The sequence below is a fragment of the Trichechus manatus genome, unplaced genomic scaffold (assembly GCF_000243295.1).
Source record: "Trichechus manatus latirostris isolate Lorelei unplaced genomic scaffold, TriManLat1.0 scaffold00080, whole genome shotgun sequence".
NCBI lineage: Eukaryota > Metazoa > Chordata > Mammalia > Sirenia > Trichechidae > Trichechus > Trichechus manatus.
In genome coordinates, this window is record NW_004444016.1 from 5,985,548 (window position 1) to 6,010,199 (window position 24,652).

The 24,652-nt window shown below is 44.5% G+C and overlaps 1 protein-coding gene across 2 annotated transcripts in view; it reads left to right on the top strand.

Moving 5' to 3' along the window:
* CTNNA1 (catenin alpha 1) overlaps positions 1 to 17,368 on the top strand; it is a 197,754-nt gene extending 180,386 nt beyond the window's left edge. Inside the window, exons 12-19 of one of the 2 annotated variants that reach the window (XM_023735584.1) lie at positions 2,282 to 2,482; positions 3,034 to 3,185; positions 7,164 to 7,274; positions 8,488 to 8,669; positions 8,804 to 8,909; positions 10,668 to 10,802; positions 15,878 to 16,136; positions 16,864 to 17,368. In XM_023735584.1, coding sequence (XP_023591352.1) covers positions 2,282 to 2,482; positions 3,034 to 3,185; positions 7,164 to 7,274; positions 8,488 to 8,669; positions 8,804 to 8,909; positions 10,668 to 10,802; positions 15,878 to 16,136; positions 16,864 to 16,949 — 1,232 coding nt within the window. In that variant the 3' untranslated portion in view covers positions 16,950 to 17,368. Of the gene's footprint in view, positions 1 to 2,281; positions 2,483 to 3,033; positions 3,186 to 7,163; positions 7,275 to 8,487; positions 8,670 to 8,803; positions 8,910 to 10,667; positions 10,803 to 15,877; positions 16,803 to 16,863 lie in introns of those variants that run through there. The other variant, XM_004381048.3, reaches the window with a different exon arrangement.
* The last annotated feature ends 7,284 nt before the right edge of the window (positions 17,369 to 24,652 follow it).

Below are 24,652 nucleotides of genomic sequence, written 5' to 3' on the forward strand. Positions count from 1 at the left end.
ACCAAGACGAGTCTTAAAATAAGAGAAAACATTGGATTATCAGCACCTGTTCTTTTCTTTTTTAGTATTGTGCTTTAAATGAAAATTTACAATTCAAGTTAGTCTCTCATATAAAAATTTATACTCTTTGTTATGTGACCCTAGTTGCTCTCCCTATACTGTCACAGTACACTCCTCCTTTCCACCCTGGATTTCCTGTGTCCGTTCAACCAACACCTCTTCTTTTCTTAGTGATACATGATACAAGTGTGAGATGGTTCATCTTACACATCAGTGGTGTGCTAGATTCAGTAAAAGCAGCAGTTTAGAACCCAGTGCCTTTGGGTGGGCAGGCATAGTCTGTTTAAATTAGCATATAGAGAGATAGTATATAAAAGGTGCTCTGGAGGGGGCCCCAGCCCATTCTTGTAATTGATTCAAATATATGCCCCCAAATCAGTTTATATTAGAAGATTATTTGTTTTCTCTTTTCATAGCACAATGGTATAAACTGTACCAAGTCTCATAATTTTTGAACTAGTAGAGGCTAGATTAGGTCTTCTTAACTATATTGTAGTAATTCATTTTTCCTTCCTTAATAGGAATTCTGTTTCCTGTTTTCTAGGAAGTTTTTTTTTTTTTTAACCAAGTGTCTTTTCAATTCTTCCATATCATTAATAATTCCTTTCTCATTATGATTTAAGTTTTTTTTTTTTTTTTTTATTATTACTATTTTTTTTTTATTCCATCATACCTGTGGTCTCGGAACAAAGGTCTTATGTCTTAAAGAGTCCCTGCCTACGGTCTCCTGGGAATGAGAGAGGAAGAGATTGGTTCTCGGGCTACAGCCTACACTGGATCCAAAGCCTACAAGCAGGGCATTCTGGTGGCTCCCTTCTTTGCTAGATGTGCCAAGTACTACTTGCCCCGGCTCACCTTGGGATGAGAAGAAATTACATCATGACCAATTCTTGTTTTGGTTGTTTTAAGAGGTCAAATTAGACAGTGTCATATATAACCTGACTATGTTAGCAGAGGCTGTGAGGGAGGGGACAATGGCTCCTCGAAGTAGAACTAGTTCTTGATGATGTCTTGTCAAGGCATAAGGTAGCCAGAGCTGGGCCAGGCTGGCAAAGAAATGCCTACATGTGTTTCTTAAACAGATTACATTTGCCATAATTGTTCTGGCTCTTACAGAACAATCAGGATCCTTAGTCTTTCACCTACTATATAAGGTACTCTCTTGGTTTAAGGGCGTGAGCACATTTTTAAACAGATGCTGCTTCTAAGAGTTTTTACATATCTTGAAGAAGTTCATTTCAGAACAGGAAGGACATGGCCAGGTGAGGCCCCAGGGCATTTCCTTGTGTCCCTAGCCTATTGCTTGAGTCTGGCCCTATGATTTGGCCTGTGTGCTGGTGGCCTCTGCAGTCCTGGGTGAGAACATTCCCTCTTGCATTTTTGGTCTGCTCATACAGATCTAGTTCATCCTTAATGGCTATATAGTACCCTACTGAGTAAATGGAAGGTCATAATTCATTTACCTTCTCTTCTCAGACATTTTAGTTTCTTCCACCTTGTGATTACAGATGAGGTTGAAGTGAACTCCTTGCCCCAGGGTTCCCAAAATCCAGTGTCAAGCTTATTGCTTTGAAGGAAAATAGTTTTGGTGGGTCTTCCAAAACTCGGCTTTATGACTGGTAGGTGCTACTAGGGACTCTCTAAAATCGTAGTTGGCCCAACTGCTTACCATGAGAAGGTTATTAAATGTTCTGCCTCATGTGGGCCCCCTGAGGGCCCTCCAGAGGCTTTAGCCTGCTTTGCAGCACCTTCACCTGTCCCAGGGCTGTGCTGGCTTCTTGGTAGGTTGTTTGAATACCGTTGGCATCTTAGGGGTGGTAGGGGTGGGGAGGATAAAAGCCTTACAGTTAAATTTTGTTCTTCTGATTTAGACTTTGGAATGTAAGATCAGTGAAATTATTTAAGAGTAAAGAGAAGTTATCAAGGATTCTGTGATCTGAATTTTGAGCTGGTCTATAGAACTGTGCTTCAGAAATGGGCTCTTTTTTTTTTCCTAACCTGGATTAAAGATTGTTCTTCTTGGGGGTGATTACAGGTTGAGTTTCTGTGGGACAGTTTATCCAGCAGTTCACCTGGTATCTTCGGTGAAATGAATGATACATGTAAAGCTTTTGGCACTGTGGCTGGCACAAAGTAAGCACTCAAGAAATGATAGATGCCAGCTTACAGTTGGCACCTTCTAGTGGAAGACCTCCCTCATTCAGCTTTTCTTGTTGCTCAGAGAATCACATTTTGGAAGATGTAAACAAATGCGTCATTGCTCTGCAAGAGAAAGATGTGGATGGGCTGGACCGCACAGCTGGTGCAATTCGAGGCCGGGCAGCCCGGGTCATTCACGTGGTCACGTCAGAGATGGACAACTACGAGCCAGGGGTCTACACAGAGAAGGTGCTGGAGGCCACCAAACTGCTTTCCAACACAGGTGCGGGGGCTCCTCTCTGTCCATTGCTCCCACACAGGCAGCCTAAGTAGGGCAGGGCCATCCTGTTAGGGAATTAGAGATGAGGACTCAGGTCATAAGATGAGAGTTCTGGGTGAAACATCAGACTTGTGAGAAGTTAGCCAGATAAAGACTTCACAAGCACATTTCCTTCATGGTAATACGTGATCATGGCTAATTGTGAACACATTATTTAAGGTGAACTTCTGAGTTAAGTCTCCTATTAGTAGATAAATACTAAATTAAGGTGGGCCCCATTCTTAAACATGGCCTCAAGTTAATTTTACTTCAAGTTCTCAACCATCTAAAGCCTGTATTGCAGAGTCTGGGCAGAGACAAAGAAGATGACTTAAGTGTTTATAAAATATTGCATTTAATTTATTTCAACCATAAATACCCTTCACATGGTAGCAACAGAGGTTCTTTATCATAAAGCTCCCCTCTTTTCTGACTGCCTGAGGGATTTAGGGAGGGTTGGTGGAATGATGGTGTGTGCTCGGCCAGCGGGATCTAACATGTTCCTCTCCCCGCAGTCATGCCACGTTTCACTGAGCAAGTGGAAGCGGCTGTGGAAGCCCTCAGCTCGGACCCCGCCCAGCCCATGGATGAGAACGAGTTTATCGATGCCTCCCGCCTGGTGTACGATGGCATCCGGGATATAAGGAAAGCAGTGTTGATGATAAGGGTGAGTAACTGCATTTCAGACGTTTTAACAGCTTTTTTCTTATCATTTGCTGAACTTGAGCAGTGCATCATTCTGGAACTTAGCAGATGTGGTGGCAGTATATTAAAGCCATGAATCTAAAAGCTTTTAGAATGAGAGATATTTAATTATGTTGTCTAAAATGACTGTTAGTTGCAAGTTAGAGCCCAAACTTGGGCTGAGAAGGGGAGGTAGCATGAGCTGGCCTTGAGGATTTAATTTAGAGCAAACAGTACAATATGAGACTTCAGTTTGAATTAGAAGGAAACTACAAAAAATAAAGACTCTTAATTTCAGAGAAAGGGGCATTTTCTTAATGCAGGTTGAAGTTGCTCTTCACACGAGTGCACCTCTCCTCACAGTGGCTGCAGGCAAGCATTCTCTGGAAGAACTTCAGTGTGTTCAGGATGGGGATGAAGGGCTGTGCCAGCCCCTGGTGGTGCCTCTCTGGCATGAGGCTGAGTGAGCACTGGGCAATTCTCAGTGCCTGAGGGAAAGTCTGCCCCCTCTCCCCCGCCAGGGTTGGCATGAACAAAAGGGTTTCAGAAACTAGCAGCCCCTCCATGATGCAGCCCCAGGGTGCTGGGCCTGGGTCTCACAGTTGCTTTTCCCAGACTAGTTGACCCTTCGCATGCTCCTCTGGAAGCTGAGAGCAGATCTGTGAAGACTCTTCCCAGGTCCACCTGGCTGCCTCCGAGGTCTTGGGGCCAGGCCCTGCCCTAGCTGCAGAGTGGCAGTAGGAATGGGTGCCTGCCTGCTGCATTGATGCTGCGTTGCTGTGCTACTGATCTAGTTGGGCCAGGGGAGAATCATTTCAACCTTCATGGCTTGCTGTTCAAACCTCCCAAGGTAGGCAGGGATTCTGTCCCACTGCTGGTGGGTTTTGCTTTCTTCATTCCTGCTGCTGTGCTAGTGAAGAACCTGCGTTCAGCAAAGGCCTGACTGAGCTCAAGGAAACCAGTGGCCATAACTCTTGATGGTGTGATAGGATCCCCGGGTCACATTTACCAGTGGTAATGCACACAGCCCTGTTTTCCCAAATTCTTTCCATGCAGACAGACACCTAGAATAAAAGAAAACTAGCAATGAGGAAGAGTTGCTGTGTGTCTGAAGTGAAGGCGTGTGGGATTTAGGAGTCTAGGACTGGAGTGTGACATGTAGTGTGATTGTGTGGGGGAGGACCAAAGGTCATGGATTCAATGACTTCAGTCAGGGCGGCTGTGCTTTTCTGTACCATGCTCCCAGGGGACAGCTAGATTTCACTGGGATTGTAGTGATTCACACTGGTTCTAGGCTCTGTGCCTGTTTCATACCTTCATGTTCTTCTCAAGCCTCTCACACCTGTATCTCCATTCTCCCCACGTTGATGGCCTCATTCCCTCTTCTACTGAGGCAGCTGGAACATCTGCCCTGCTGCATCTGTGCCTGTGTATTCTGCCTTCCTCCTATTCCCATGAGTGGCCCTCTTGGTGCTGCTGGCTAAGGGCATCCCCTATGCTGGGGCACTAGATGGCACTCCCTCTTGCTCTAGCAGTTCGCCCCCCTGCCTCCATCCCTTTCCCAAGCATACAAACATGCTGTTTTTTTCCTCATCTTAAGAAAAAAAAAAATCTCTTGGCTGCCGCCCACCCACCCAACCCCCCACAACCTGGCCAGCCTCCTTCACTGGTTACTTCTCATCTTTTCAGCCTGTTAACATTGGTGTGCTCCATAGCAAAGTCCTTGACTTCTTTTCTTTCTGCACTCATTCCCACGGTATGCACAGCCTTCAGATTACCATCTAGATGTTGACTCCCTGAGTTCCATACTATCTCGCCAACTTGCCTGCTCTCTCTCACTTGATTATGTAATAGGCACCTTAGGCTTATGCCCCAAACTAAGCTCCTGATCTCTCTGCCTCCAACCCGCTCCTCCCACAGTCTTCACGTGTCAGCTGATGGCAGCTCCATCCTTCCACTTGCTTGTGCTGTAAACTTGGATTCACCCCTGAAAGTTCCTGTTTCTGTCTCAAACCCCACAACTGATCTATCTGCACATTCTGTTGGCTCTACCTTCACAATAAATCTAGGACCTGACCGTTGTTCCCACCCTTAGCTGCTTACACTCTCATTATCCACAAATCAGTAAGCAGATCAGGTAACTACTGCTCAAACTCCAAAAGCTGCCCGAGAACCTCAGTCCTTAACACTGGCCACGAGGCCTCTCTCTAGGAGCTGAGCCTGCCCCTCTCCCCTCGGGCTGCTCTCCCCTGTGCTCCCAGGGCTCCCACCGGCCCTGTGACGTGAGGGCAGTGAGGTGGCTCCTCCCTTCTGCAGCAGTGCTCCCCACCAGGTACCTGCCATGCTCCCCACCTCACTGCCCTTAGGTCTCTGCTCAGATGTCATCTTTTCATTAGACCTTTTCTGATCACCCATATAAAATCCCTCTTCACTGATTAATTTCTAATATGTCGTATCATTCACTTTGGTCTCATTTTTCCTAGTAGAATATAAGCACTGTAAGAGCAGGCATTTTTGTCTGTGTTGGTCACATTTATCTCTGGAGCCCAGAACAGTGCTCGGCACACAGATACTCAACAAATTTCACTGAATGAAAGAAGACAAGAAAAAGAGGATATTTGGTTCTCTTGGCAAGAACAGTTCTTGGGTCCATGATCGGCTGTTGAGGATGGTTAGGAAGTAGAAATAATGTTAGGCAATCCTTGAAGAGTCTTTTTAACAGACGTGCACACCAGAACTCTAAAGGTGTCCGTGAGCCCAGCGTTAAAATGTGTCACTGAGTCAGCAGACTTTGCACTGACATGTGCTCTGCAGCACACTAGTGCCCATGTGGCCCCGAGAGTAGATTTGGCTACCGCTCTCACCTTGAGGACAGGTCCAGCCTCTGCACATGTACAAACCGAAGACACTTTTGGCGATTTCAGAGTGCATTCTCGCATGTCGTCTCATTGAAGCCTCTCAGCAGGCCCTGGGGCTGGGCCTGGGTTAGGTCCTGGTGCAGGTGAGAGAGTCGCCTCGCTGCCCACCTTTCACAGGCCAGCCGGCAGGGCCAGGAGCCAACAGCTATTCTGCCTGCTGCCCTTGAACTGATAACTTCCAGAAGACGGCATTATGTTTTAAGTCAGCAGCTAATCATGAGAGGCTGATAGTTTGTGCAAAATAAGAATTTTATTTCATAATTAAAGCAAAGAGCTAGGACCAATAATCAGTCCCTTTGGTATTTACTCAGCCTTTACCCGTGATATTCCCTCTCTTTTTCTTGGATAAAAGTTTAAAAAAAAAAATGCATTGCCTATTTTTGTTCTTCAGAGCAGCCTTTGGTTCCCTAAGATAGGGCCTGGTATTATTTAACTCATCCAAGTGGGAAAGGTATAAGAATCTGCTTAATGCTGTATAAAACACCTCTATTTTTAAGACAGCACCTTTTCTACCTAGGACAGTTCTCACTTTTATCTTAAGATGCAGGTGTTGGGGAAGTACATTAAGAAGTGAAAACTTTGTGTCATACAAAGTAAGAGACTCTTGACTCAGTAGTTGAAAGTGAAGCCCTAACCCCATAAAAGAACCCAGGCTGTTCAGGAAGTGCTGATGAGGTGCCCACACCCACCACCTGACAGGGTCGCCGGCCTATGCTTCTGTGAAGCAGAGACTCAAACATAAATAATGAGCAGCTTTAACTTTAGTACCCAGAGCTATTGGGAACATCGCACATTAAAATTCAGAATTCAATCAGCACGGCTTCTAGAGCCAAGTTTCATGTTCCCCCCATGGACTCGCTGGGACTCGCTGGGCCTCGCTCTAGGCCTCTGGTTTAGGGGCAGCAGCAGTGGTCATGGGGAGCCAACCGCTGTTAACAGGTGGTAATAGCAGGTAATAGGTATGTGCTGGGCCTAGAGCCTCAGAGGCAGGACCATGGAGGCCCAGGGCTGTGTTTGACTCACCATGTCTCTCTTGGTGGCAGACCCCTGAGGAGCTGGATGACTCTGACTTTGAGACGGAAGATTTTGATGTCAGGAGTAGAACAAGCATCCAGACAGAAGATGATCAGCTGATCGCCGGCCAAAGTGCCCGGGTAAGAGAATGCCCCGGAGGGCATCTGCAGAGCCCACCGTCCCTGTCCTTATCAGGGGAGGCTTATCTTTTCCAGGAAAACAGACTCTCAGTATCTAGAACCCCACTTTTCCTCTTTTTGTCCTGCAGTAGGACTGAAATAAACCTACGTTGTAGCACCTGCTAGGCAGTTGTAGGTTCCTCCAAAATGTTGCCTCAGCTGGGACCAGAGCAGGAACAGGAGCCTCCTCGCCGGAACCCTGGGCCTTTGGTTTATGCCAGAGCCTGCACAGGGACAGCCTCGGGATCCCGCAGTACAGCATTTGTTAAAAGGACTGTGAAACTCGAAAAAGATGGCTGCTTTTCCCTATCCCAGTGATACCATGAGTGTGAAATAATTATTCATGGATTAAAAAGAAAAAAATAAGTGGTGTATTCAAGAAAACCAGTCAGAGCCATTGTACTCCTTCTAGTCATTTGATCTTTAATCAATAGCATTTATGTTTTGGGAGAATGCCATGAAATATTTCCAAGGAGCCTTTTTTCCTTTTTCATTTCTTGGAAATTGTTTTGAACAGCTGCTGTGTTTTAGGGCCCATCACAGGCACTTTGGGAAGCTGAGTGGGGAGGGACGCCTGACCCTGGAATCTGTGGGGCTTAAAGTGGGCAGCGGCCTCCAAGTGCTGCTTTAATAAGATTTAAATGCCATGTCAGGTAGCCAGAATGTATATTCCTCAGCACAGTCTCCTCTGAATTCCCTCTTCAACTTATATTCAAAAACTACTTCCAGTTCACCTTGAAAAGTTGGAGCTGTAAAGATGAATGTGGCCAGGGGAAATGTCCGTTCAGGGCCCACTAGGGAAACGGCCCCATGCGTTAGCCTCTTCTCTCCCTCACTCTGCCTACTGCAAGAGGCAGAGGCTGAAATGGAAAGAATGAAGGTAGCAGGTTCTGTCCCTGCGCAGGTGTGATCACGAAGCTTCCACATTAGCCTTCTACCCCTCACATTCCATTTCCCTCCGCACTAGAGCTTGTTCTTGAAAGTGGGTCCGGAATTCAGGCTGCCATAAACTTTTGTGCAAGATGAGAAGAAGGAGCCCTTCGGGCAAAATGAAACCTATTAAAGCATTATCCTACCTTTGTCATAGGTTGCCGGTTGGAAATACTCTTGGCTGATGCACTATGAGAACTTCATATTCTCTTTATGTAAGAGCTTTCTGTGCTTCTGATTTTAGGCGATCATGGCTCAGCTTCCCCAGGAGCAGAAAGCGAAGATTGCAGAACAGGTGGCCAGTTTCCAGGAAGAAAAGAGCAAGCTGGATGCTGAAGTGTCCAAATGGGATGACAGCGGCAACGACATCATCGTGCTGGCCAAGCAGATGTGCATGATTATGATGGAGATGACTGACTTCACCCGGTGAGAGTGCCCACCACGCTGCACCCAGGGCAGCTTTCCCCCCACAGGTCCCTGCCCCATGTTGGTGTCATATTTTCCATTATCTCCAGCTCTGAAGGGCTACATATACAGTGATTCTTGTTCTTTTTTTACAGTGGTAAAGGACCACTCAAAAATACCTCAGATGTGATCAGTGCTGCCAAGAAAATTGCTGAGGCAGGTTCCAGGATGGATAAGCTTGGCCGTACCATTGCAGACCATGTAAGTGATTAGCTGTGTGGGTCTCTCAGCTTCGTGCCGGGGCTTAGGCAGCCCAGCCCATTCCTGAGGCAGCTCTAGCCGTATATTTCATGGGTCATAGCTCTTCTCACTCACCTCAGAATTGCTCTTAACTTGCCAACCTACTTGATGAATACCAGCATAGATTTTTCAAGACTTCTAAATTCCTGCTTTTTTCTTTGACAAGTTTTGTGAGTTAGGCTCAGTTTGCATTAGAGTACATCTCTGAAGCCTGTGTACATATTCTGAAATTTTCCATTGATTGACAGCTAAAAAAGGCTTCTTCTGTTGACTTGTTTATTATCTCTCAGTTCTCTGTCTTCAGAACTTTAGCTCTGGGTCAGCACTGACACACTACAAGAACCAGGAGCCCAGTTGGCTGGTGCTTTGGAGGCTCATGTGGCTAATAGGGAACAGGCTTCTATGGCATCAGCACTGTGTCCTCAGCAGCCTTCTCCCCTTTATTCCCTCATGCTGATACCTAAAACAGTTGTGGTTTCCACCTACTGAAGTTTTGTAACACATTTCCCTTGAAGCTCTGAGAGTCATTATCAGAGATGCTATTTCTCCTTTAGTTATACTCTGCAACTGCAACCCTCCCGCTTTCCCTGCAGTTATCAGCCTCTCTGCATCCAGTCTTCAGGATGAGTGACAGCTGTCACTCAGTGCTCAAGCCAGAGACTCAGGAGTCATTCTTGACTCTCCTCTCTTTGGTGCAGTCCAAACCAAAAGCCTGTTGCTTCTACTGGCCAAAAGTATCTTGCCACCATCCATCTTTTCCTTTCTACAACCACCAGCTTAGTCACCCCTTGCTGAACTACCATGACCTCTCTTGATTTCCCACTCTTTCCTCTCCAGTCCATTCTCCACACAGACCTAACATGCTCATCTATGCGATCATCTTATAATGCAAAACACATATGCTAAGCCCTGCTCAGAATCCTGCAGTAGTTTCTTAGAATAAAATGCAGTCTTCAGCATAGTCTACAAGGCCCCTCTGACCTCACTGTAACCAGCCTATGTCATTCACTGCACCCTAGCCTTCACTGGAAGAAAATTTTGCTGTAAACATTTGAGAGGTTCCTTTTTTAGGTAAAGTCTTCCAAGCCTGCCCTGATTAGGTGCCTCCACAGCCCTGAGCTTTGACAGCAAGACGGAACCTAGGCAGGGCCACCCTTTCCCTTGAGTTTCCCTACACGACCTCACAGTCCCCAAGTGCCTCTTTTCATGCTTTGGTTTACTCACTCTTCCTTCACATTTGCTTAAAATGAATGTCTCCTTTCATCTGGTGTTTATAGTGTGCATCATAATTGAGCAGATAAAGTGCCTCTGAGCAGAAGAGCTATACATTTGGGTGGTTATTACCCAGCTCAAAACATTTTTGACTTTTCCCCATAGCTAGGCTCTTGCTTGCTGAGGCTTTTGCTGTCCTCGAAGGGCTGTAGGCTTCCACACTCATGAAAGGTCTGCAGTAGAATCCTTGACGTTGGTGGTTTCCTGCTGTCATGGGGTCAGGGGTTCACGAATGGTTTACAGCCCTTCACTTGCCTCCATCCTCAAGCAGATAGGAGGGTAGGGACATGACTGCCCCCGGGAAATTAAGAGAACTCGGCTCTCTTGCCCTTTGCTCCAGCAAAGAGAAAGGAAGTGAGGTTATGCCCCACCAAGCCTTTTGGAATAGCCAGGGTTGGGTGGTGTTTGGGCCAGAAGGGCCTGGTGCTAATGTACTCCCCCCTACAGTGCCCAGACTCGGCCTGCAAGCAGGACCTGCTGGCCTACCTGCAGCGCATCGCCCTATACTGCCACCAGCTGAACATCTGCAGCAAAGTCAAGGCCGAGGTGCAGAACCTCGGCGGGGAGCTTGTTGTCTCAGGGGTAAGTTTTATCTGCAAGGAAAGATGGTCAATGGGAGTTTGCTGGACCTTGTCCGAAATGAAAGTAGCCTATTACTCAGTATACTCACTCCTTACCTGCCCGAACTGGGGGTATATGTTGTGGGGGAAACCAAGGTTTTCTTGGTCCCTGGAGACCAGGGCTGCACACGTTGCTCCCTGCTGAAGTGCAGCTCTTTTTAGCATGGTGCAGCTGGGACAGCTGGGAACCATTACAAGGGTGGCTTCTTCGCATTTGCTGGCCACTCACTGGCAAAAGTATTTTTATTTTTCTTGCTTTTCTTCCCCTCAGACAGGAATTAAGCCAAGTAGGCATACATACAGGTTGCTTTCTCAAACCGCCTCTACCCCTTCAAAGTGCCTGCATATTTGTTCCTTTTTTTGTTTACCATGTCACTGTCCTCGACCCTTCTCACCTTGGGGAGGGGGAGGTAGTAGTTTTGCTGAGTGTACCAGGCTCCAGTTGGCCTCTGGGAATCCCACTGAATTTCCTCTAAAAGAAATCCTTTGTAGGTTAGAGATACTGATAACCATTTGCTCATCTGCTACAACGTAAGTAAATGCCCCTGTGTTGAGGGAGCAATTATCCCTGTTCTCATAATTGGCTGCTTATTATACATTGAATTGTGTCCCCCAAAAGTATGTGTTATAAATCCTGGTCTCTATGGCTGTGGTTATAAACCCATTCAGGAATGAGTTGTCTTTGTTATGTTAATGAGACAGGATTAGTGTAGGGTGTGTCTTGAGTTAATCTCTTTTGAGATATAAAGGAGATTAAACAAGCAAGCAAAAGAAGCAGAGATGGAGGAAGAAAGATGTCAAGACACGTGGTGAAGATCACCCAGGAGCAGAAGCTCAAAGACAAGGACCTTCCCCTAGAGCCGGCACCAGTCTCCAAGAGCCAAAGTATGCTCTTGAGTATATCACACCTGAATTTAGAGACCATCTCAAGAATAGATTTGACATGTTGAACACTAATGACCGAAGACCAGACGAGCTGTGGAATGACATACATGAAGAAAGCAAGAGGTCATTAAAAAGAAAGAAAAGATAAAAATGGATGTCAGAAGAGATTCTTAAACTTGCATCGAGTAGCTAAAGTGAAAGGAAGAAATGATGAAGTAAAAGAGCTGAATGGAAGATTTCAAAAGGCAGCTTGAGAAGACAAAGTATTATAATGACATTTGCAAAGACCTGGGGATAGAACACCAAAAGGGAAGAACACACTCAGCATTCTCAAGCTGAAAGAACTGAAAAAAAAATTGAAGCCTCAAGTTGCAATATTGAAGGATTCTACAGGGAAAATACTAAACAACGCAGGAAGCATTAAAAGAAGATGGAAGGAATACACGGAGTCACTGTACCAAAAAATTGGTTGACTTTCAGCCATTTCAGGAGGTAGCATCTGATCAGGAACCGACGGTACTGACGGAAGAAGTCCAAGCTGCACTGAAAGCAGTGGTGAAAAGGCTCCAGGGGTTGACAGAATACTGATTGAGATGTTTCATCAAACAGATGCAGCACTGGAAGTGCTCACTCATCTATGCCAAGAAATTGGGAAGACAGCTACCTGGCCAACCAACTGGAAGAGATCCATCTTTATACCTATTCCCAAGAAAGCTGATCCAACCGAATGCAGAAATTATTGAACAATATCATTAATATGACACGCAAGTAAAATTTTGCTGAAGAGCATTCAAAAGTGGCTGCATCAGTATATCGACAGGGAACTGCCAGAAATTCAAGCCGGATTCAGACGAGGATGCAGAAACACGGATATCATAGCTGACGTCAGGTGGATCCTGGCTGAAAGCAGAGAATACCAGAAAGATGTTTACCTGTGTTTTATTGACTATGCGAAAGCATTTGACTGTGGATCATAACAAATTAACGTTGCAAAGAATGGGAATTCCAGAATACTTAATTTGTGCTCATGAGGAACTTGTAGATAGATCAAGAGGCAGTTGTTTGAACAGAACAAGGGGATACTACGTGGTTTAAAGTCAGAATAGTTGTGTGTCAGGGTTGTATCTTTTCACCATATTTACTCAATCTGTACGCTGAGCAAATAATCCGAGAAGCTGGACTGTACAAAGAATCTGGCATCAGGATTGGAGGAAGACTCATTAACAACTTGCATTATGCAGATGACACAACCTTGCTTGCTGAAAGGAAGAGGACTTGAAGCACTTACTGATGAAGATCGAAGACAACAGCCTTCATATGGATTATACCTCAACATAAAGAAAACAAAAATTCTCACAACTGGACCAGTAAGCAACATCCTAATAAATGGGGAAAAGATTGAAGTTGTCAAGGATTTCATTTTACTTGTATCCACAAACAACACCCATGGAAGCAGCAGTCAAGAAATCAAAAGACACACTGCATTGGGCAGATATGCTGCAAACGACCTCTTTAAAGTGTTGAAAAGCAAAGATGTCACCTTGAAGACTAAGGTGTGCCTGACCCAAGCCATGGTGTTTTCAGTCGCCTCATATGCATGCAAAAGCTGGACTATGTCTCACATACTTTGGACCTGTTATCAGGAAGGATCAGTCCCTAGACTAGGACATCATGCTTGGTAGAGTGTCAGTTAAAAAGAGGAAGACCCTCAAGGAAAGGGATTGACACAGCAGCTGAGACAGTGGGCCCGAGCATAACAACGATTGTGAGGATGGCGCAGGACCAGGCAGTTTTGTTCTGTTGTACACAGGGTCGCTATGAGTCGGAACCAACTCGATGGTCCCTAAACTGAGAATAATTTGAATAATAGTGATATTAACTGGTCTTCCTTGTAGGCACATAGATACTGTCATATTACTGACAGCACTGCATTTCAGGATAGATCTTGAAATGTTCCTTTTGATTATGAAAGCAACGCCATTTCTCTTCAATTTGTCATTCCCAGGATAGTAGATCATATAATTGTCTGATTCAGAATGGCCAATACCAGTCCTTTTCAGCTCACTAATGCCTAGGATTCCATTTTTGCTGACTTCCAATTTTCCTAGATTCATACTTCCTACATTCCATGTTCCAGTTATTGAGGTGTACAGCTGTTTCTTCTCATTTTGAGTCATTTCACATCAGCAAGTGCAGGTCCTAAAAGCTTGACTCCATCCACATCATTAAGGTTGACTCTACTTTGAAGAGGTAGCTTTTCCCCAGTCTTGAGTGCCTTCCAACCTGAGGGGCTCATATCCTCATCTTCCGGCACTATATCAGACAATGTTCAGCTGCTATCCGTAAGATTTTCAATGGCAAATTTTTTTGGAAGTAGATGGGTGACCCTGCTGCTATTTGAAATACGAGTGATACAGATTCCAGCATATAGCAACCATTATTGCCAAAGATGAAGAAACGAAGTTTTTTTTACCAACTTCTGCAGTCCGGAATTGATCCAACATGCAGTCAAGATGCATTGATAATTACTGGTGATTGGAATGCGAAAGGTAGAAATGAAGGATTGGTAGTTGGAAAATATGGCCTTTGATATGCAGATAACACAACCTTGCTTGCTGAAACTGAAGAGGACTTGAAGCACTTACTGATGAAGATCAAAGATCACAGTCTTCAGTATGGATTACACCTTAGCATAAAGAAAACAAAAATTCTCACAACTGGACCAATAAGCAGCATCACTGAAGTTGTCAAGGATTTCATTTTACTTGGATCCACAGTCAATGCCCATGGAAGCAGCAGTCAAGAAATCAAGGACATACTGCACTGGGCAGATGTGTTTCAAAAGACCTCTTTAAAGTGTTAATAAAGCAAAGGTGTCACCTTGAGGACTAAGGTGTACCTGACCCAAGCCATGGTATTTTCAGTCAACTCATATACATGGGAAAGCTGGATAATCAGTAAGGAAGACTGAAGAATTGGTGCCTTTGAATTATGGTGTTGGTGAAGAATACTAAATATATCATGGACTGCCACAAGAATGAACAACAAATGTGTCTTGGAAGAAGTATAGCCAGAACGCTCATTAGAAGCAAGGATGGAAAGACTTCGTCTCACATACTTTGGACATGTTTTCAGGAGCTGATTGGAATGGCATGTGGGGAAGTGGGTGTGAGGAAGGGAGTTTTGCTCAAGATGGGGATGCTTGCTGGGAAGTGACACAAGTTAAGGAGAATTTTAATGCATGCTTAAAATTACTAATGTACTCTGCTACAGGACATTAATAAAGTTGCTTTTTTTCAGGCTAGAATGTTGTGATGCTGTAATCGTAACATGCTTTTTCCCCTTTCCTCCAATTTCAAATGCAGATGTCCCTGGAGAAGGACATCATGCTTGGTAAAGTAGAGGGTCATCAAAAAAGAGGAAGACCCTTAAGGAGGTGGACTGATACAGTGACAGCCACAGTGGGCTCAAACACAGGATGGCTCAAAGATAGATTTTGAGGATGGCGTAGTTCCAGGCAGTGTTTCATTCTGTTGTACACAGGGTTGCTATGAGTCGAACTGACTCGACAGCACTTAACAACAACAAAATGTGAGAAAATAAATTTGTTTGTTAAACCACCATTTATGGTATGTCTGTTATGGCAGCACAGCACTAGATAACTAGACACTGCTGAAGGGGAGTAGGGAGTCCTAGGATGGCTTGACTCCATTCCTTCTCCTCTGTGGCTGTTCATGGGGCTTGTGGTTATAGCTCTGTGAACCACTCAAAGTGCTGAAAACAAGAGAGGCAGATCCTCCTCCAGCTTGTTTTAGTGCATAAAATGTGTGAGGGGCATCCCAAGGTGATGGTGGTGTCTTGTGTCTGTGTTACCACTCCCTTTTCTTCTTCAAAGATCTGAAACACAGGTGTTTGCAGGGTATTTGGATAAGTGCATCCCTGGAGAGGGCTAGTCAGGAATTCTTGGGCCCTGCCCAGACTGTGATGCTGGAGGGCGGGGAGTGGTGTTGCTGGTAGCACTTGTCGGGTACTGACAGGCCCCTGGACTCACCTGTACTGCACAGCTATACTGCAGTAGCCACAGACCCAGGCCCCTGGGGAAAGTAGGGCTGGAGGCTGGGCCTGTGCTCACCACCACGTCTGTCTTCCTAGGTGGACAGCGCCATGTCACTGATCCAGGCAGCCAAGAACCTGATGAATGCCGTGGTGCAGACAGTAAAGGCATCCTACGTAGCCTCCACCAAATACCAAAAGTCTCAGGGCATGGCTTCCCTCAACCTCCCTGCCGTGTCATGGAAGATGAAGGCACCTGAGAAAAAGCCCTTGGTGAAAAGAGAGAAACAGGATGAGACGCAAACCAAGATCAAACGGGCATCTCAGAAGAAACATGTGAACCCTGTGCAGGCCCTCAGTGAGTTCAAAGCTATGGACAGCATCTAAGTCTGCCCTAGTCAGCTGCCCCACCCCTCGCAGCTCCTCAAGATCGCTGTTCTTCACTCAGATGTATTTGCTAAATAGAACACTGATGCTAGATTCCACAGGGAAATAAGGCAGATTTTAAACCTGGCCAGGTGGTGAATTTTGCTAGGACATATTTAAGTTGGTCAGAAATGCTTTTAGAATTCAGGAGCATATTTCTAGCTATATTTTTTATAAGCATAAATAAAAAGAATTCCATAAACAAAGAGAATCCCACATTAACTTGTTAGTAATCCTCTTGGCCACGTTGTGATGCTCATTCTCACTGGTGGCACTATGAGTTTGAGGGAAGGGAGTTTGACTCACCCTGGTTCAGGAGAGGGTACTTCCACCAATACAAGCTCAAGTACTTGCTTGGTATTAAATGACCAAAGACGACCCATGGTAAGCAGCCAGGTGTCTTAGAAGCAGTCCCTGGAGAAGAACATTCTCAGAAAGGTCTTCAGAGGGACAAACCATATGAAATTCAGTAAAACAATGTATCCTGAAGAAAACTGATTGCTCTCTTTATGACATAAAATGAGAATTTTAATGCATGCTTAAAGTTACTAATGTACTCTGCTACAGGACATTAATAAAGTTGCTTTTTTTCAGGCTAGAATGTTGTGATGCTGTAATCATAACATGCTTTTTCCCCTTTCCTCCAATTTCAAATGCAGATTCATCATTGGGCTCATTTCTAATAATTGCAGTGTTTCCTGCCTTGGGCTTGCAACAGAAGCTTAACAGAATATTGTTTGCTTAGGCAATAATTTAGACTTTACCTTATTTGTGATTACTACAGCGATTACTATAGCTTAAGGTATAATAATTTTACTTATTTAAATTTTTTGAATTTGAATGTTTTTGACACTAACTTTTCCCAATAAAGTCCACTATGAAACCAAGTCTGAGAAGCCAAAGTCATTTTCTCAGCCTTCCAGTAGAGTCACAAGTTTTACATTAAACCTTTCCTGGATGTGCCCACAGCGTGTGCCCTCCAGGGTGTCCTCTTCCCCCAGAACTGTGTTGCCCAGCAAGGTAGACTGTGCCCCAACCTACATCTGCTCCCCCGTCATCCCCAGCTCAGGGATGCGCATGTCCGTTCTTCTAGTAGTTCAGGTCAGTACGCTGGAGACATCTTTGCTTCTCCATGGATATCCTCCCCCCTCTCTCTCCTGAGTCATTCCCATTAGCACACCAGACCAGACCATAGCTGCCTTAAAAACTCTCCTTAACTTGTGTCACTTCCCAGCAAGCATCCCCATCTTGAGCAAAACTCCCTCACACCCACTTCCCCACATGCCATTCCAATCAGCTTTCATCTCCCCTCCACACCGTCCCCCTTGTCAAGGTGGCCCACTTCCACAGGGCCAAACAGACCGGCTCTTTCTTCATTTCAACATCCCATGGCTCTTTCTTCATCTCATCTTACCAGCCTCTCAGGAGAAGTGGGCCAAGGTGAACACTCCCCACCTCCTGAAACTCTTCACGTGATTACCAGGACATCATGTTCTTGTAGTTTTCTTTCTTTCTTGGTGGGTACTCCATGTTCCTTCTCCTCCTCCTCCTGGTTGTTGAAAGTCATCCCCAGGCTCAAGACCTGGACCTCTTCTTCTGATCTCAACCACACTCCTGGCTTTACACCATCCAAATGCTGATTTCTCCCCTGAACTCGACTTGTGTAACTGCTTCTTGGCCTCTCCACTTGGGTTCCAATAAACATCTCAAACTTGACCTGTCCAAATCATGCTGCCATCTCTGCCCTCCAACTCCCAGAGCCCTCCACCCCATGGTCTTCCCCACCTTGCTAGCTGGCACTACCAGTCACCTCACTTCTCAGGGCCCAGTGCCTCCGCATTGTTACATCTTCTCTAGATGTCCATGGTTCCACACCCTTCGGATCTCTGGTCCTTGGCACCTTTACCAGCTCATTCTTCTCTTGACCTCTAGTGTTGAGGTGGTCCAGGGCTCAGATCTCTGCCCACACATACCACATCAGCCTCGCAGGCAGTGGTGTGCCGGTAAATTTCTAACTAGCTCTCTGGGTGGAGATGTGAGGGGAATACACACACACATGCACATACCCGTTTATTGTAACTTTTACTGCTATAAGGGAATTGTAGCACACAATTTACAAATACAGTAATAATTACACAGTACTTTTTACTTAAATTCTGTATAACCAATTGATTCTTGCAGAAAGTGTCACTGATTTTTGTTGAATTGTTGAATCCGTAGCCCACCTATGGTTGCAACTGACAATGAACATAGTTCTGACATGAATGTTGGTTTACCTTAAGGAGTAAGATGAAAGTTAAACAACAAAAGCATATGTTGGAATTTCACTTGTCAGTGACTTCTTTGCTGAATCAGATAATAGTTGCCAAATACTGTAAGACAATCTCCTCAACCTTTTGTGCTCTTCATAATATAACCACTATAGACAAAGCACACTTTTAAGCTTAATCAGCATTATTAACATATTCTCCATCACTTTCTTCAGTCTAGACAATCAACAGAATAAATCCAGCCCTGTGTTTTTATCATTTCCCAATTTCCATGGTGTAAACACTCCCACCATATCAGATTTCAAGCAACCAACCTCAAGTCCTTGGGAAGAGAAGGAGCTGCTATGTCGTATTCCCACTCCACAAATACAACACGTAAAAAACATCAAGAGCATAGAAAATTGTAAACTGTAGTAAAATAGTTACAAAGGGATGAGTTTTGAGAGTTTATTACTTTTAAATTTGCATACAGAATACACTCATTTTGCCTCAAAATTCTGTTTTTACAAATGCAGAGTTGTGTAGCCACCAACACAATCAAGATACAAACAGTTCTTCACCCCTCCCCCCTTAAGATTCCCTGTGCTACCCCATTGTAGCAACCCCTCCCCTATACTTGACTCTTGGTAACACCCTCTCTCTATAGTGTTGTCCCTTCCAGAATGTCATATAAATGAAATCATTCAGCATATAGCCTTTTGGGTCTAGCTTCTTTCATTCCGCATAATGCATTTGATAGTCAACCATGTTGTGTTCATTCCTTGTTATTGCTGAGTAGTGATCCATTGCATGGATGTACCATAGTTTATCCATTCTCCAGATGAAAAACATTTTAGTTTCTGGTTTTGGGCAATTATGGAAGTTGATATAAGCATTTATGTACAGGCTTTCACTGACCTTGGGTAAATAGCTACTAGAGAGATTGCTATGTTGTATGGTCAGTATACGTTTAACTTTACAAGAAACAACCAAACTGTTTTCCATAGTGGCTGTATCATTATGCACTGCACCAGCAAAATATGAAGGTTCCAGTTGCTTTGCATCCTCACCAGCATGCCATATTGCCAGGTTTTTTTTGTTTGGGGTTTTTTTAAGCATGCTAATAGGTGTGTAGTAGGGTCTCATTGTGGCTTTAATTTGCATTTCCCTAATAAGTAATGATGTTAAGCATCTTTCATGTGTTTATCTGCCATCTATGTATCTTCTTTGGTGAAGTTTTTGGTGAAGATTTTTCAAATCTTTTGCCCATTTTTTCTTTAACTGTGTTGTTTTCTTACTGATGAGTTTTGACAGTTCTTTATATATTCTGGATGCAAGTCCTTTCTCAGGTATGTGATTTGCAAATATTTTCTCCCTGTCTGTGGGTTGTCTCTTCGATCTCTTAACAGTATCTTTCAGAGCAAAAGCTTTTAATTTTGATGAAGTCCAATTTATCAATTTTTAATTTTATGGATTGTGCTTTTGGTGTTAGATCTAAGAACTCTTTGCCTAACTCATAGCCACAAAGATTTTCCTCCTGTTTTCTTCTAAAAGTGTTAAAAATTTACATTTTATCTTTAGGTCTGTGATCAATTTTAAGTCAAATTTTGTGTAAGATGGGAAGTATAAGCCAAGGTTCTTTTTGTTTTTTTTTTTTTGTATATGGATGTCCAGTAATATTCCAGCACCATTTATTGAAAAGATTATCATTTCTCCATTGACTTTCCTTTGCATCTTTGTCAAAAATCAATTAACTGTATCTCTGTGGGTCTATTTTTGAGTTCTCTATAGTGATTCATTGTTCTATGTATCTGTCCTTTCACCAGTGCCACACTGTCTTGATTACTATAGCTTTTATAGTAAGTCTTAAAATCAGATAGTGTGAGTTCTCCAACTCTGTTCCTTTTTCAAATCGTTTTAGCTATTCTAGTTCCTGTGCATTTTCATATAAATTCTAGAATCAGCTTCTTTGTATCTATAAAAAAATCCATTTTTTAAACCCATGAGATCCATGTCAAACTTATAACCCACAGAACTATAAGACAATATATTTGTGTTGTTTTAAGGCACTAAGTTTGTAGTAATTTGTTATAGCAGTAATAGAAGACTAATACAGTGTATTTCAAGGAATTTTTCCATCATTTCTTCTAAGTTGTCAAATTTATGGGCATAGAGTTGTTTGTAGTATTTACTTATTATCATTTTAATGCTTGTTGGGTCTGTAGTGATATCCCTTTCATTATTAATATTGGTAATTTGTATCCACTCTTTTTTTCAAAGAATCATCTTTTCATTTCATTTTCTCCTCAGTTTTTCTGTTTTCAATTTTATTGGCTTCTGCTCTTTATTATTTCCTTTTCTTCTGCTGTCTTTGGGTTTAATTTGCTCTTCTAGTGTTTTACCTTTGTTTTTAACATAGGTTATTTAATTCTAAGTTTATATAATTTAATTTTTAATGACAGTCATGTTTAACAATGAGCTCACAATGTTTCCAATAATCATACGGCTCCAAGCTGGTATGAGCTGGCTCCAGCACACCCTGCTCCCAAGTCTCTCTTCAAATGTGCCCTCTTCTCTAGGCTCCAGACTCTATCTTAGCTGCCTATTCAACATCTCTGTTGAATGTCCAATTGGCATCTCAATGTAAACACACCCAAAACAAATGTCCACCATAGCCCAAATCTTTGTCCCCACTCTTCCCTCCATCATCACCACACACCCATTTGCTCAAGTCCTTAAGTAAGGCTTCATCCTTGGCTCTTGTTTCCTCACAACCCACATCCAATCAGTCATCAAATTCTTGCAACTCTACCTTTAAAACATATCTGGAATCTGACCATTTCTCAACACCTCCTCTATTGTCACCCTGGTTCAAGCCACATCAACTCTCACCTGGATTCTGTAATAGACTCCTCACTGGTCTCCCTGTTTCCATCCTTGCCTCTGTATAGTCTACTCACAACACAGCAATAAAGTGATCCTGTTAAAACTAAGCACTATCAGTTCTCTCCTCCGCTCAAAACTCTCACTGGCTCTCATCTCAAAGAAAAATCTAGAAATGCAGATCAAAACTACAATGAGATACCATCTCAACCTGACATTACTGGTACTAATAAAACAAAAAAAAAACACAGAAAATAAATATGTTGGAGAGGTTGCAGGGAGATTGGAACTCTTATGCACTGCTGGTGGGAATGTAAAATGGTACAACCGCTATGGAAGACAATACGGCACCTCCTTAAAAGGCTAGAAGTAGAAATACCGTAAGATCCAGTAATCCCACTCGTAGGGATCTATCTAGAGAAATAAAAGCCATCACACGAATAGACATAGGCACACGCATGTTCACTGCAGCATTATTCACAACTGCAAAAAGATGGAGGCAACCTAAGTGCCCATCATCAAATGGATAAACAAATTGGTATACACACACAATGGAATACTAACAACAATAAAGAACAATGATGGATCCACAAAACATCTCACAACATGGATGAATCTGGAGGGCATTATGCTGAGTGAAATAATTCAATCAGAAAGGGATGAATATTGTATGAGACTACTATTACAAAAACCCAAGAAAAAGCTTACACACAGGAAAAAAACAATCTTTGATGGTAATGAGGGAGGGGGAGAGTTGGAAGGGAAATCACTAGATAGACAAGTGTTAACTTTGGTGAAGGGAAAGACAACAAACAATATAGGGGAAGTCAGCACAACTTGACCAAGACAAAGTCATAGAAGCCTCCTAGACACATCCAGACACCTTGAGGGACCAATTTACTGGGGCCGAGGGCTGGGTACCATGGTCTTGAGGGACATCTACGTCAACTGGCATAACAGTTCATAAAGAAAAAGTTCTACATCCTACGTAGGTTAGTACTGTTAGCAACCATCTTAAATACATCTGTTGGTCACATTATGTTCAGAGCAAAGGAGAACGAAGAAAACCAAATACACAAGGAAAATGTCAGTCCAAAGGGCTAAAAGACCACATGAACCACAGCCTCGACCAACCTGAGTCCAGAAGAACTAGACAGTGCCTGGCTACCACCACTGATGGCTTTGACAGGGATCAAAATAGAGTCCGGATACAGCGAGAGAGAAATGTAGAACAAAATTCAAATTCACAAAAAAAAGACCAGACTTACTGGTTTGACAGAGACTAAAGAAACCCCTGAGATTATGGCCTCCAGACACCCGGCTAGCCCAGAATTGAAGCCACTCCTGAAGTCTACCTTTCAGCTAAAGGCTTATAAAACAGCAACACACGTGAGGAACGTGTTTCTTAGTTCAAGTATACAAGACCAAATGGGCAACACCTGCCCAAAAGCAAAGGCAAGAAGGCAGGAAGGGGCAGGAAACCTGGATGAATGGACATAGGGAACACCAGGGTATAAAGGGAAAGGGGGAGAGTACTGACACATTGAGGGGATTGCAACCAATGTCAGGAAACAATTTGTGTATAAATTTTTGAAAACCTAATTTGCACTGTAAACTTTCACCTAAAACATGGTAAAATTTTAAAAAAGAAAAATCTGAAGTCCTTACCACAACTTCCACAATCTCTCCCCCCATTACCTCCCTGGCCTCATTGCTTACTCTCCCCTTGACTCTGCTCCAGGCACACTGGCTTTCACTGCTTTTCTTGAAACACCACAGCCATGTTCCCGCCTAAGGTCCTTTGCCTTGGCCAACAAAGTACTTCTCCAGGTACCCACATGGCTCACTGCCTTCAGGCCTCTGTTCACACTGTACCTCCTCACAGAGGCCCTTCTCTGACCACCTGATCTATAACAGCAGACCCTGACCCTCTCTATCCCCTCACCTTGCTTTACTTTTCTCCGTAGGTCTCAGCATTCATGTTCTGTACCCCTGACCCCTTGCTGGCGAGGAGGGCAGGGGTGTGTCCATTCTATTTACCACTTTATGCCCTAGAACAATGCCCAGCTCATAGTAGTACCAAATCAGATCTGTTGAACAAAGAAATGAGCAGCAGCCAAGAGAATGCCTACAACCCCTCCCCTTGTTCCCTACTCCATCAGGATGAGGACACGCTTCTTGGCAAGCCTGACAAGGTGCTGGAGGATCTGGCCCCACTAATCCCTCTAGCTCTATCTTGGGCCCCTTGGTCCTTCACCCCCGTCACTTTCTCCAGCTACAATGAATTTGTAGGTCCCTCAAATGTACCACTTGCTCTCACATCAAGCCTTCCTGGTACCTTCTTGGGACTGAAAATCCCCACCCCACCTGGCCCATTTTTCAAGCATCCTTCAGCTTGGCTATCATTGCTCCGGGAGGCCTTGCCTGACCCTCCTCAACTAGGTCCAGGGCGGGGGGTGGGGGTGGGGGCGCCTCTTCAGCTCCAGTGGCCCAAGGCCTCACCCATCACAGTCCATGTCACACTGTAACTGCCTCCCCCAAGAGACCTGGGACCACCACCCTACTCCCCATCTCTGTCATCCTCCCACATGGAGGACCTAGTATAGCCCAGTGGAAGAGCCAGGAATCAACAACCAGCCAGTGCCTACAGGGTGTTCGCCAGTCACAGCTCCCATCCTAGTCCTCGCCATCAGGTTGAGAGCCCAGTGGCCCCACCACACGACAGGGGTGGCAGTAAGAAAGCAGCAGCCTGGAGGCCCTGGTGGTAAGAGGTTGCATCACCCAGTTCTGGTGATTATGCTCCCACATCTCCCATTACCACTTCCTGCCTAACTTCCAGCCCACGTCACACCCCTTGGCCACAGCTCCCAAAGGCTACCGAGAGAGTAAAAATAGAGGCAGTGGGTACCCAGATCTCAACCCCACTGTGCCCAAGCCCTTGAGGCTTCCAACCCTAGGGAAGTGTCAGCCTGGGGTTCCCGCTTCCCTCCTGCCCTCCTGCTAGGAGCTGTGTGCAGGCCATGGGTCTGCTCCCAAGCCACCTGGTGCTGCGTGTGACGCAGCAGGAGAGGGTCTGAGGCTGAGCAAAGGAGGCCACTGCTTATCCATGTTTCTCTGGGACTCAGCTTCTCCCTCAGCTCAGTAAGGCTGGAATTTCTATATCCTAGGCCTGGAGGTAGGGAGAGGAGAGGCCTGCCCCAGCACTGGCCTTCATGACTTCACCTCCTGGAGGCCGGGAGGGGCTGCCTAAGCCAGCAGGAGTGAGCCTCTGGTGCATTGGAAAGGCTGAAAAACAAACACACCAGAATCCAAATCA